General features: G+C 46.1%; 1 protein-coding gene across 1 annotated transcript; it reads right to left on the bottom strand.

The window, feature by feature from the left end:
* Positions 1 to 3592: 3592 nt before the first annotated feature.
* On the bottom strand, positions 3593 to 10966 carry DHCR7 (7-dehydrocholesterol reductase). The gene is made up of 8 exons (XM_069016430.1): positions 10801 to 10966; positions 9712 to 9815; positions 8633 to 8855; positions 7973 to 8063; positions 7085 to 7298; positions 6417 to 6621; positions 5729 to 5860; positions 3593 to 5111 (listed from the first exon to the last, which is right to left on the bottom strand). Exons 2-8 carry the CDS (start codon positions 9807 to 9809, stop codon positions 4647 to 4649), a joined length of 1428 nt encoding a protein of 475 aa, XP_068872531.1. The 5' UTR covers positions 9810 to 9815; positions 10801 to 10966; the 3' UTR covers positions 3593 to 4646.
* Between the last annotated feature and the right edge of the window lie 1208 nt (positions 10967 to 12174).

Raw genomic sequence — 12174 nt, 5'->3', positions numbered from 1 at the left:
ACAGAGATGATCTGTCAAAAGGAAAGCACCAATCACTTTGGACCAAAGGGGTGTGCTGTGGGTGGGCTGTGGGCGGGCTGTGGGCGGACTGGAGCGGAGCAAAGGCACTATAAAACAATGACGCACGCAGAGATCAGCTGTAGTGGGCGCCAGTGCTGGGTACTTAAGCCTTACTCCTTGTAAGGAGCCTTTAATAATTTTTACCTTTGACTTTTGGATTAGCTAAAAGTCAGCCCAGCACTGCAAGTTCTTCCACCAGAGGCCCAGTGCTGTCTAAGCCTGAAGATCTCTAATCCCTGCGCTCCTGGGACATACTTCCTGAGCCACTAGGATCCCAAATTTTTATATTTTTCTAATTTCTGTAATACTTCAATTTTTCCGGTTTAATAAATTATTTTAATTTTTACTAAGAGTTGTCTCATTCCTCACAATTTGTAAATCCCTTCCCAATAAATTGCTGCCAGCCCCAGGAACTAACAAAACATCCCCTATCCCTATTTTTGTTTCCCCTTCAATAACCACATCTTTAATGACAGGGACCTGAAATCCTTCCCCCTTTGCTCCCGTTACTTTTATCATATCATTACTTACATCACACCCTTTTGGAATATTCATCACACAAGTCCTTTCTGCCCCAGTGTCAACTGTAAATTCTAATACTTTCTCTTGGGGGCCTACTTTTAAAGTTATCAAAGGCTCCAGATGGTATTTATCCCCCAAAAAATAGAGCCCATGACTTCCCTATTTTTCTTCTGTGTGTGTCTCTTGAAATATTTTCAGATCCCTCCTCAGGTGGGGGCATTCTCTTTTATAATGCCCTTCTTCCTTGCAATAGAAACAGGCATCCCTGGGTTGTTCTTGGAATCTTGACTGTGCTGAGGTTTTATTTTTCTCCTTTCCACCATTTCTGAATCTTGAATGTTTAGGAGTGTTACCTGAGGGCTTTAGATTTTTTTGGAAGGTACTCTCTCGCATAGTGGCTATCATGATCTTTGCTTCCACTTTGGCTTTTTCTTCATCCCTCCGGACATATGTCTTTTGAGCTCCCCTTACTAGGTCTTGTAATGGTTTCTCATACCAGTCTTCTATTTTTTCCAATTTTTTTCTAATATCTGGCCAGGCATGAGGGACAAAGTTAACTCTTAGCAGGGCTTGCCCTGCTAGGGACTCCGGGTCTATCCCAGAATATTGTTTCATATTCTTTCGGAGCCTTTCCAGCCACTCAGTCGGGGTTTCTTCCTTCCCTTGCTGCCCCTCAAAGGCCTTTCTGACATTTTGTCCTCGGGGTGCCCCCTCTTTTATTCCCTTGATTATCAAATTACGATAATCATTCATGTGTCCCCTCCCAGCTTCATCATTTTGGTTCCAGTTAGGAGGTGTAATGGGCATTTTCTGATCCCCGGGTGGACCTTGTTGGTTTTCTCTTTCCCAAATTTTTATTCCAGCAATTCTAATCATTTCTCTTTCTCCTTGGGAGAATATTATTTTCATTATTGATTGCATTTCTTCCCAAGTGAAAATGTTGGGACCTAAGAACTGGTCCAACTGTTCAGCTGTACCTATGGGGTCTTCTAATAATCCTTTAATGCGTAGTCTTCTGCCTTGTGGTTTTATTTCTCTTGATTCTTGGGGTTGGGCCCGCTAGGTAAGAGTCATGGTAGGGGGGATCTCTTCATTCTCCAGACAGTCAGGGCTGATTGCAGCTTTGGGCCTCTTCGTCTCTCTGGGCAGAGCGGTGATAGCGGCTCTCGGACTCTCCTGGCCGCCCGTTCTCCGGGCGGAGTAGCCTTTAGGCCTTTTTGTTCCCTGGACAAAGTGTTGATTAGCAGCTCTTTGGGCCTCATCCTCTGTTCGCTTGGAGGTTATCTTACTTGCTCACACTTGCTAACATTCTTGCTAAAAAGAGAGAAAACTACATCCACACAGCAAAAAGCATTTCGAACATTATCTAATATCTGCCTTTATACTTTGCGAGAAGCCAATATTATAATATATGTTTATAACAGTGGGACACTGCTTGGAGCAATGCTTACACAGTGCTCATCTTAATACGAAGCTTACAGAATAAAATGATTTTTTTTATTGGTTTTGTAGGGGTAATTTCTTCCATGGAACATCCAAGATTTCTCAGAGAACAGACGGGACCCCACTGTGCTGTGCAAGGCCACCATGATTTAAGAGTCCAGATTATCTTGCAATATTTAAATAACCTTGGCATTAACAGCAAAGTGGCAGTGCAAATGCCAAGGCTACATAGGAAAAGGATGTGTGTTGATCTAGCTCTGAAACAAAGCCCAGCTATAGGATACATTTGTTTTCTAGGTTTGCAGAGACCCTTCTTCTCCTGCCCAGACCATCCTCTCCAGGATGACTGCAACAAAACCAAAACACACACTTGCCAACACAACTCATCCAAACTTGCCATGAAGATCAGTGCGTTCAGCTGCATCAATTGACACACTTTTCTACTTACTCTAAAAACTAACAGTATATTTAGGTACAATAATTTTTTTTAAGTGTTTTAGCTTGGACATAACTACTGAGCTTGTTACAAGCTGCATAGTTCCTACTATGGTCCCTCTTTCTTTTTATTTGTTTCACCTTGGAAAACAGAATTTCAAGGAGCTCTTGAAATCAAACTTTTGAAGAGCTCCTTTTGCATCCTTTAGTTATTCTGAAAGATAACCATGGAACAAGAAAAGAAATAGCTGAAGGAAAATTAGCAGTATTTTTTAATTTGTCCTGAAACAAAGAATTGATATCTTAAATTTTTACAAACATGATTTTATACAAACAATAGGGAATGAAGTTTTCCATCCACACTAAAGAAGTGGATGTGGCCTTACCCAGAGATGCAGTCCCTCCAAGGCTGTAACTGCTCTGCCAGGGGTTTATCCATGGCCCTGGCTCTGAGGTGCTCCAGCACAACCCCACGCACAGGCACTGGTGTTTCAAGGGGTACCTGCTGAGCGTGGCCTTATCCACAGCCACAGAGGCTTCAGGCTTATCCTTGGGCCACGATCCCTTCCTGGGCACGGACATAACCACGGCCACAGATGCTCTGAGAGGTTCCTGCTCTACCACAGGCTGATTCCCAGCCACTGATGCCTGGGGGTGTCCTGCTCCCGTGTGGGCTCATCCACAGGTCACAGTTCCCTCGACTCGAGCTCGCACTGGAGTTCCAGCAGCACAGACACAGCAGCGATGCCCTGGCCACCTGCCAGCCCAGGTGTGTCACCAGGGCTGTCATCAAAGTGTCCCCAGGCACAGCCCAGGAAGAGGAGAAGCACTACAGCTAGCAGCAAAATCAAAATGAAGCCCCTAATGAGCCCTGCAATATGCAGAGAGTGAGCCCCATGGCAAGCACAGGAGCCTGACAGCTCAACAGCAGCAACAGCTATAAATCCGATCCCATGCATTCCAGTCAATCTGGAACAATGCTGTTATCTCAAACCCTTCGAGCTCCATGTTAGGCACCAAAAAGGACTGTCATGGTTTAACCCCAGCTGGCAACTCAGCCCCACACAGCTGCTCGCTCACTCCCCCACAGTGGCATGGGGGAGAGAATCAGGAAAGGGAGAAAACTCACAGGTTAACATAAACACATTCATTTAATAGGTAAAGGGAAAAACTCTGCACACAAACAAAGCAAAATAAGGAATCAATTCCCCACTTGCCACCTGCAGGCAGATGTTCAGCCATCTCCAGGAAAGCAGGCCTCCATCCCATGTAAGAGTGTCTTGGAATGACAAACACCATCACTCCTGACATCCCCCACTCCCTTCTTCCTCCAGCTTTATGTGCTGACCATGATGCCATATGGAATGAGATATTCCTCGGGTCACTTGGGGTCAGCTGTCCTGCCCGTGTCCCCCCTCCCAACTCCTCGTGCACCCTCAGCCCACTCGCTGGTGGGTGGGGTGAGATGCAGAAAAGGCCTTGATGCTGTGTAAACACTGCTCAGCAACACTGAGAACATCCCTGTGTTATCAACACTGTCTCAGCTCAAATCCCAAACTACGCCCATACCAGCTACTGGGAAAAAAAAACAATTAACTCTACTCCAGCCCAACCAGTGCAGTTCAGTAGCTTCACTAAGTCTGGTTTCAGTACCAAAATAATACTCAATTGGTTATGTTCCATATAGTCAGGTGCTGAAAATGTCACTAATTTGTAACGGTTTTCACTTTTGGTTTAGATGATAACAATCATTTCAGACCAGGTTCTGCAGTTCAGCATTTCCACCGTTCATCTCTTGACAAGCAGCCAACAGTCAAACCTCCTTTGTCATTGTTCCTGATTGTAGGTTTTGGTGGTCACAACTACATCAGACAACTTCTTTCCTAAAGAGATGACAGAACTCTTTTCCTCCTCTCCTGAGCCACTGCAAACTGCTTCCAGGACCCTGCTACAATCAAGGGTAAAGCCATCTTCCAGCTTCGGGATTTCTCAGGAATCTCAACATATGTAACTTTTCTCCAGCTCCAAGTTAATGTGGAAATGGGGAGATTAAGAGGGGTATTCCAATTAAAAGAATCCTCTAAAAAAATGGGGACATTTCAGTGCCCCACTTCAGTTTAAACACTTTAAACATGGCATGCCTGCATGTTTCTTCTTTTTTCTTTCCCCTGGATCCTGCATTAGCCTTAAAATATGCCGGGTAGGAGCCGGTAGGGCACTGCAGCAGTGTAGTGCTTCCAGTCCTTCCCATATTTGCTGCAACAACGGTGCTCGTCCCGAATGCAGCGGTGGGTGAGCAGAATGGTCATGTAAACGATGTAGAAGTAAGGCAGGATGTGCTCAAAGCCACAAGCCAGGCAATAGGCCAGCGAGCCCATCAGGTCTCCCGTGTAGTTGAAATGACGTGCCCAGCCCCAAAAGCCAGAGGTCATCAGCTTGCTGTAGTGCTTGGTCCCATCCACGGACATGTAGGAGCACTCGATGTACTCTGGCTTCTTCCCCCAGATCCTGCACTTGCCATTGGTACGACGGAAGAGGTCCTTCTGGTGGTTGGTCATTCTGAAGATGGAATAGCCCAGCAAACCCAGCATCAAGACCCCTACGGCATGGGCTGTGCACAGCTGGACAGGCTGGTAAACCAAATACAGACCCTGGGGAGCACAAAAACAATCAGACATTTACTTCCAACAGAGGCTCAGCATGCCAGACCAATTCCTTGACTACAGTGGCCCACAACAGACCAGAAGAAAGAGTAGAAAAATCTACTGCAACAGTAAAACTGCAGAAAACTTTCAAAAAACTCTGCATCCAACAGTTTCCTTCTCTCTTTCTCTCTCCAAAATTGCACTTCTTCCTGAAACAAGAAGAGAGAAGTTGCAAGGATGCAAACCGGACAGAAGGAAAAAGCAAGGAACAAAACACAAACAAACCACCGCTAACCAAAAGACCCTCAACAAGCAGGAGTAAAAAAAAAAGGAAACGGAAAGGATTTAGAAAAAAAGGAAACCAAAAGGATTCAGAAAAGTATACAGACACAACAGACAGTGACAGAAAGAGGCACAAAAGAAGGGCAGGAGAGGAAAAGATGTCCAATCTGGGCACGGACAGGAAGCCTTCCTACCCAGGAATTGTTACAAAGAATGTTGCAAGGATTTCTCAACAGTCAAACCGCCTAGGAACATTCAAGGTACACATTAACATGCTGAGAAGAATGTTTCTGCAAAGTTTCCTTCCTCTTAGCCCAAATCCACAGTGTACACATTTTTACCTGCAAAGTATAGAGGTAAGGCAACCAAACACAGTCTCCCCAGCCCAAATACCATCCGAAATGATCATGGCAGATATCAATGGTTTTCAAGTACCAGGCTTCATTCCAAAAGAAGTCCAGAACATAGATACCCTGCAACAGAATAATTTCACAGTAATAACAGAGCACTGTCACCAGTTACCCTGTTTAACAGCATCAGCCTAATGTCTGTGCTGCCTTGTGATGTGATCTCACAACTCATTGGTGTTTTTATGTTAGCACTTCAAAACCAGACGTTTCTGAACACAGTTAGGAAGAACTATCACATAAATACAAGCTATGTGGATACACAATATCTACCTACCTATCTATCTATCTACACAGATAAAGCAACAGTAGGATGACTAAGGCAAGTGTACAACTCAAGGACAAACGCTTGGGAAGTGAACTCACAGTTGATCAGCCCAATCTCTCTTCAGCTTAGAGTCACAGCGTTACAAAGAGGGCCGATAGAGCTCCTATTGAGCAGGCTTCCATTTCCACAGATCAGGCAATAAATCCAAAGAAGTCCCAGCACACCATCACTGAATGAGCTTGTTTCAGGCCAGGAAAAAACACTTCATTTTCATTTCCATAGAAGGACTTCTTTTCCTACTTTAATATTAGTTTACTTCCTAGCTGGTTTCCTAATTTCCTCCTTGGAATTTACCTGAAGGACATTGACAAGGATCATGGAGTTTGTCACTTCGCCATACAGCTCCTCTTGTTTGGCAGCAAAGGAAAGATTGATCAGAGTCCAGGCCACAATCCCAGGGCGCCCATTGAAGAACAGCTTGAAATCAAACCACTTCCCTATTCGAGGGTTAAATTCAATCCCCATCATGTAGTCGTAAAAGAAGTTTCCAGTGAATTTGCTGTAAAACATAAAAAAATTGGAAATGTACAGAGTTCTACACAAATACAGGTAATTACTGCTCTGACTACACAATTCAGATTAATTTGATGTAGTGATAATAAAAATCATCAAAGCATGTAACGCTGTGCAAGGTAACAGAAGCTGACCCAGCTGAAGTATTACATTAATAGACATAAGTTGTAGAGTTTCAGAAGTGCCCGAGTTTACTCTTGCTAACACTTCTGAACAGTCTCACTATTTCTAGGATGGGTGTATCTGTGACACTGAGGCTGCCAGTCCCATGGTGTGCAGCATGAAACACAGGGGATGGTGCTAGTGAAGCAAAGAACCACTGTCATACACTGGCTCAGCTCTCTCTGCCAGTGAAATATATTCTGTCATTCAATTGATAGACCCGGTTTTTATTTAACAGTTTTAATCTCGGATTACCTCGTCTTCTCTCATTACTAAAATTCACATACCAGTCTTTGGCATTGGTAGGGAAAAAGTAGCCTTTAATCATTGCAAACGTGGACACTGCATATCCCAAGATATTGGCACACCACAGGAGAGGAATCCAATTGTCAAAAATGATGGTAGGTGAGAAGAAGTGGAAGCAAGAAGCATTTGCAAACCAAAGCACATGGGTAATGATCCAGGCCTGAAGTCCATTGATTTCATATTTATTCACGACACCTAAAAGATGAAGAAAAAAAATCGAGTGTTACTGACCCCGCATTACTGCAGCTTTTAATTCACATGGCTATGCACAGAATACACAGAAGCTCAATCAAGCGCTCATGAAACAACTTCTCTCTCCTCGTCCTCCCAATTCAATACCTTAAAGCACTTTTCTGAGTGTTCCATTAAACTCTGCTGTACCCATTAGGCTTTGTTAGGCTGAGTTTTTCTCCTCACAAAACTGAATTTAGGCTTTCCCCCAAAACTGACCAGAGTAACAAACCACTTCTCCTAACAGTTCACATCCCACATTTTGTTCAAGTCCCTTGGCTTCATGGAGCTTGAGCAGGTAAAACTATCTTGTCGAATACCAGCAATAGTCCTGGACAGCTACAGTCAACTGACAATTTCAAGTGCCAAAGTCATCAACCAGTACTTTTTCACTGCTGGTATGGTGCCTACCAGATCAACAGTTATACTAATTCTAAGAGATAGAAATGCTATCACTTCTTCTAAAAGATGACATCGATTGCTTTCTATTTTTGTTTGAACTGAACACGGGAGGAAGGTGAGAGCACTTCTGCCCACGTTTCCTCTGGCTACACATGGGCTATTAAACACTCTAGGTACAGAAATACTATCATTTCAGAAGATTGCACGGTGTCCGTGTATTCCAAGGAATACCTTACCAGCAGGGGTGACAGCACCTTCTTGTACACCTCCCACATATCCAGGGAGAACTTTATGGCAGAAGTCAGGGATGGACATGTACAAAACCACCTAGAAGAGAGAGGATGTATTCACAGTAAATACAGACGAGACAAAATCCCTCAAAACACTATTCCTTACATACACATACCAAATAGAATGTTTCTATTAAGTTTCTATTAAGTATTGGGTAAGCAAATATGGCAATATTTAGCTGTTGGGATTTTAGACTAGTAATACATCTAAGCTTTGAGACAGCTCAAAGATGTACTTCATGTAAGGCTGCCATCCTTTTTTGGTGGGGAGGCAGGACAGTTGGTAACTAGATTCAGGTCCTCGTCGTTTTATTTTTATCTATTTCTTGTGTATGAATTTAAAACCAACGGATACTGCTATAAAGTTGCTTTTTCTTCAAAACCTCATTAAGGCATATGTCACACAAGGAATATTTGCGTATATTCCCTACATGCTTCTTTTCCAAGTACATAAGCTTCCTTTGGATTCCAAAAAGCCCTGGAAAGTGGGAAACACCAAAGAGTAAATGCCAGTTCAACATTCCACTATCCTTTGTGCAAAAGGATTCATCCAACAGCCGTGTGAGAAACCAGACCCGGCATCCAGATCATAACTCAAGAATGTACCTGGAAAGTGACCCAAAGGGAATAGATGCCAGCAGCCCTATAGGTCAGTGTGGGAGTCCTGTTCCAGATGTCAGACAGATGTTTATTCCCTGTCAGCAAGTCCAGCAGTGGGTCAGTCAGAGAGCACTGGTACTGGTCACAGGACATGATGAAGTAATACACGATCAGTGGTGCAAACACGAGCAGGAAAAGGATGCTTGCCAAGGAAAACCAGTCCACCTCCCTGTAATCCAAAACAGAGCATTTTGTTTGCCCAGGTTTCAGAGAGATGAGTTACATCAAATAACTTTTTCAGTGGACCTTCTAGACTAACTGGATGAAAACTGAAAATGTCTTCAGGGCACAGACATGTCTGGTGGTCAAACAGCCATTAAAAAATCAGCACAGAACAGACTTTACCACAAACTCCTCTAAAACTACACTAGCTGATCAGAGCAAGAGATGAGAGAAAATCTCCCCTCCAAAAACCAGATTATTATTACAGACTTCACCTTTTTGATGGCAATCATGGCTCTAACTGGTAGAGTATTCGGTTGAAAGTGATAATGGAATCCCAAGAACATGATGCAAAGCTTGGAAACTTGCAAAAGACAGACCTTGGACAGCCATACATTGAACTTGCTGTGCCAGCCACTTTTGCTGTTCCCAGCTGCAGTCCAATGCCCTACTAATACCTACTCAGCTCTTGGAGAACTGGGAGATGCATCCTCAATCTTGCTACAGCGGGACTGATCAGCTGGGAATGCCACAGATGCTGGGATGCTTGTTTTCCAGATCTCATGAAATATTTCTTTCCTTGAAGGAACTAGAAATGTTACCAAGTGTTATGATTTGCTTTTCTGTTTTGCAAGGACTGTGTTTTAACCTCAACAACCCAGCAAACTCTCTGCCTTAAAAAACTTGAAGAACTCTTCTTCAGCCCCTGTTGCTACAGCAAATGATCCACGAGCTTTCAGAGCAGGACAAGAAAACAATCTGTTATTAACAGAGGGAAGTTTAAAAGGAATACAGCATCTCTAAGAGTAAGAATGAAGCAATTGGAAATACAAGGACTGGTTAGGATCATTGGCTTCTCTCACCATGCTCTTCCCCATTGTCCTTGGGATGCTTTAGTATCATTCTGCATGTTTTGGTGTTTTCTTTCTTCAGCAAGTTTTTTCTCCTGATGGGCTGCCATGACGCCCTGTAGGAAAGAAAATATGAATCCTATTACTCCAGCTGGTTCACAGTAAGTCTTATGTCTCTACAAGACAATCACAAATAAAAGTTACTAAAATTTATTATATAGCCTATAGACCATGTGAAATTTGGGGGTGGAGGAGAGGAGGCAAAAAATCCTTACCAATTCCTTATGAACTTACATTCAGCAAAACATAACCAAAACAGTTATATCAAAGTAATCCCGTAAACTTTTTGCTACTTGGAAATTTCTTTTAAGATGCACAGATAACATATGGCTTATTACTTGCACATACAGGCAAAAGGAGAAAAAAAGTTTCACCATATTCTCATAAACCTCTGGAAATAAAGTCCTGTAATTTAACTGCCTTTCTTAACTTGAGAAATTGCTACTGCTACAACAGTACCTGTACTGGACCTTGTCAATTGGATCCTTTTGCCCCGACTCTTTGCTCCATATATGTCATTTACACCACAGAAAACAAGACAGAATCCTATCCAAGCAAAAAATCAGTGGGAATGGAGAGTGACTTACTCGGCAACACCTGATTCTCTCTGTGCAACATGCACTACAGCTTTCTTTCGGTCTGATCAAACACTTCTTATGGTAAAGATCATAATCCTATAATCTGGAATACGGACTGACTTCCCGGCTCGACGTGCCTCATCGCCGCCAACCTGATCCTTTACCTGGACATTGACTGAGCCTGACCGTACCCTCTGCAACCACCACCTCCCTGGGCAACCTGTGCCAACGCCTGGCCACCCCAACAGCGAAAAAAAATTGTCTCGTATCTAATCTGAATTTCCACTGCCTCGCCATAAGGCCATTTCCTTTAGTCCTCCCCCCGTGGACTTCTTTTCAGAAGCGATGTGAGGGGAAGGCGGCTCGCCGCTCCCCTCTGCCCACGCGGCTGGCTCCCTTCCAGGCCCGATCCCACACACGGCAAGGAAGGAACGCACCTACCCACACGCCCGGGGCCACTCACCGGGGCTCTGTCAGTCCCCCGCCGGAGGCCGGTCACTCCCTCGCCGGGGATCACTCCCCAACCAGAACCAGAACCAGAACCAGAACCAGAACCAGAACCAGAACCAGAACCAGAACCCGAACCCGCTCCCGCTCCGCGCCGCCGCCGCCGCCGCCGCTCCCGCTCTGCCGCCCCCGCGGCCCCTCAGCGGCCCCGGCCCCTCCGGGCCCCGCCCCCGCCCCACGGCCCCGGCCAATCCCCGCCGAGCCCCGCCCGTCCCGCGGCTCCCCATTGGTGGCGCGCGCTCATCCCATGGGCCGAGGAGCGCGAGCGGCGCAGGCTCCGCCCCCTGTCCCTCTGCGCGCGCCGAGCGCTCGGCCGGGCCCTGGGGAGCGGCGGCCGCGGGGCCCGCGCGGAGCGGCCGCTCCTCCGGGGCTGCGCCGCCAGCACGGCCGGCAACGCGGGCGCGCAGAAGGCGCTTCGGCCGCCGGGCGGGAGGGATCGCTGCAGAAACCCAAACGTTCTGCAAGAGCGGGAATCGGTGTCCAAGGACATCGTTTACACCTGCACTTGGCTCACAACATCCCCCTGCAGCGCTGCGGGCTGGTTTCTTTAGGCGGCCACAGAGCCCTTCAAGGGAACTGGGCCGCCTTGACTTGTTAGCAAAGCGGCCACAGAGTCCCTAAATCAGTCTGGGCTGCCTGCAGTTGTTACTAAACTCCCCACATTGCACTGACCGTTCTGTGCAATTTCCAATGGCCCCGCAGAAAAAGACCTGGGGGTGGTGGCCAAGAGCTGCTGAACACGAGCCCAGGTGTGCCCAGGTGGCCAAGAAGGACATTGGCATCCTGGCCTGGGTCAGCAACAGTGCGGCCAGCAGGACCAGGGCAGTGACTGTCCCCCTTTTTTGGGCATCGCTGAGGCCCCACCTCGGATCGTGGGGTCAGTTTTGGGCACCTTAATCCAAGAGACTGAGGAGCAGGAGTGTGTCCAGAGAAGGGAATGGATCTGGGGCAGGTTCTGGAGCACAAGGAGCAGCAGAGGGAGCGGGGGCAGAGGGGGGGGCCTCAGCCTGGAGAAAAGGAGGTTTAAGGGGGGGGGGGATCTTCTTACACTCTACAACTCCCTGAAAGGAGGCTGTAGCCTGTAGGCTCTTCTCCCAAGAGACAAGCGACAGGACAGGAGGAAATGGCCTCAAGTCATGCCAAGGCTGGTTTAGATCGGATATTAAAAAGTTTCTTCATGGAAAGTGCTGCCAGGCATTGGAACGGACTGTCCAGGACAGTGGTGGTGTCACCATTGCTGGAGGTAAAAGCCGTGTAGAGCATAGATGTGGCACTTGGGGACATGCTTTAGTGGTGGGCTTGGCAGTGCTGTGTTAGTGGTTGGACTCAG

This window comes from Aphelocoma coerulescens, chromosome 5 (assembly GCF_041296385.1).
Source record: "Aphelocoma coerulescens isolate FSJ_1873_10779 chromosome 5, UR_Acoe_1.0, whole genome shotgun sequence".
In the NCBI taxonomy this organism is placed as follows: Eukaryota; Metazoa; Chordata; class Aves; order Passeriformes; family Corvidae; genus Aphelocoma; species Aphelocoma coerulescens.
This window is presented reverse-complemented; position numbering and strand designations above follow the sequence as displayed.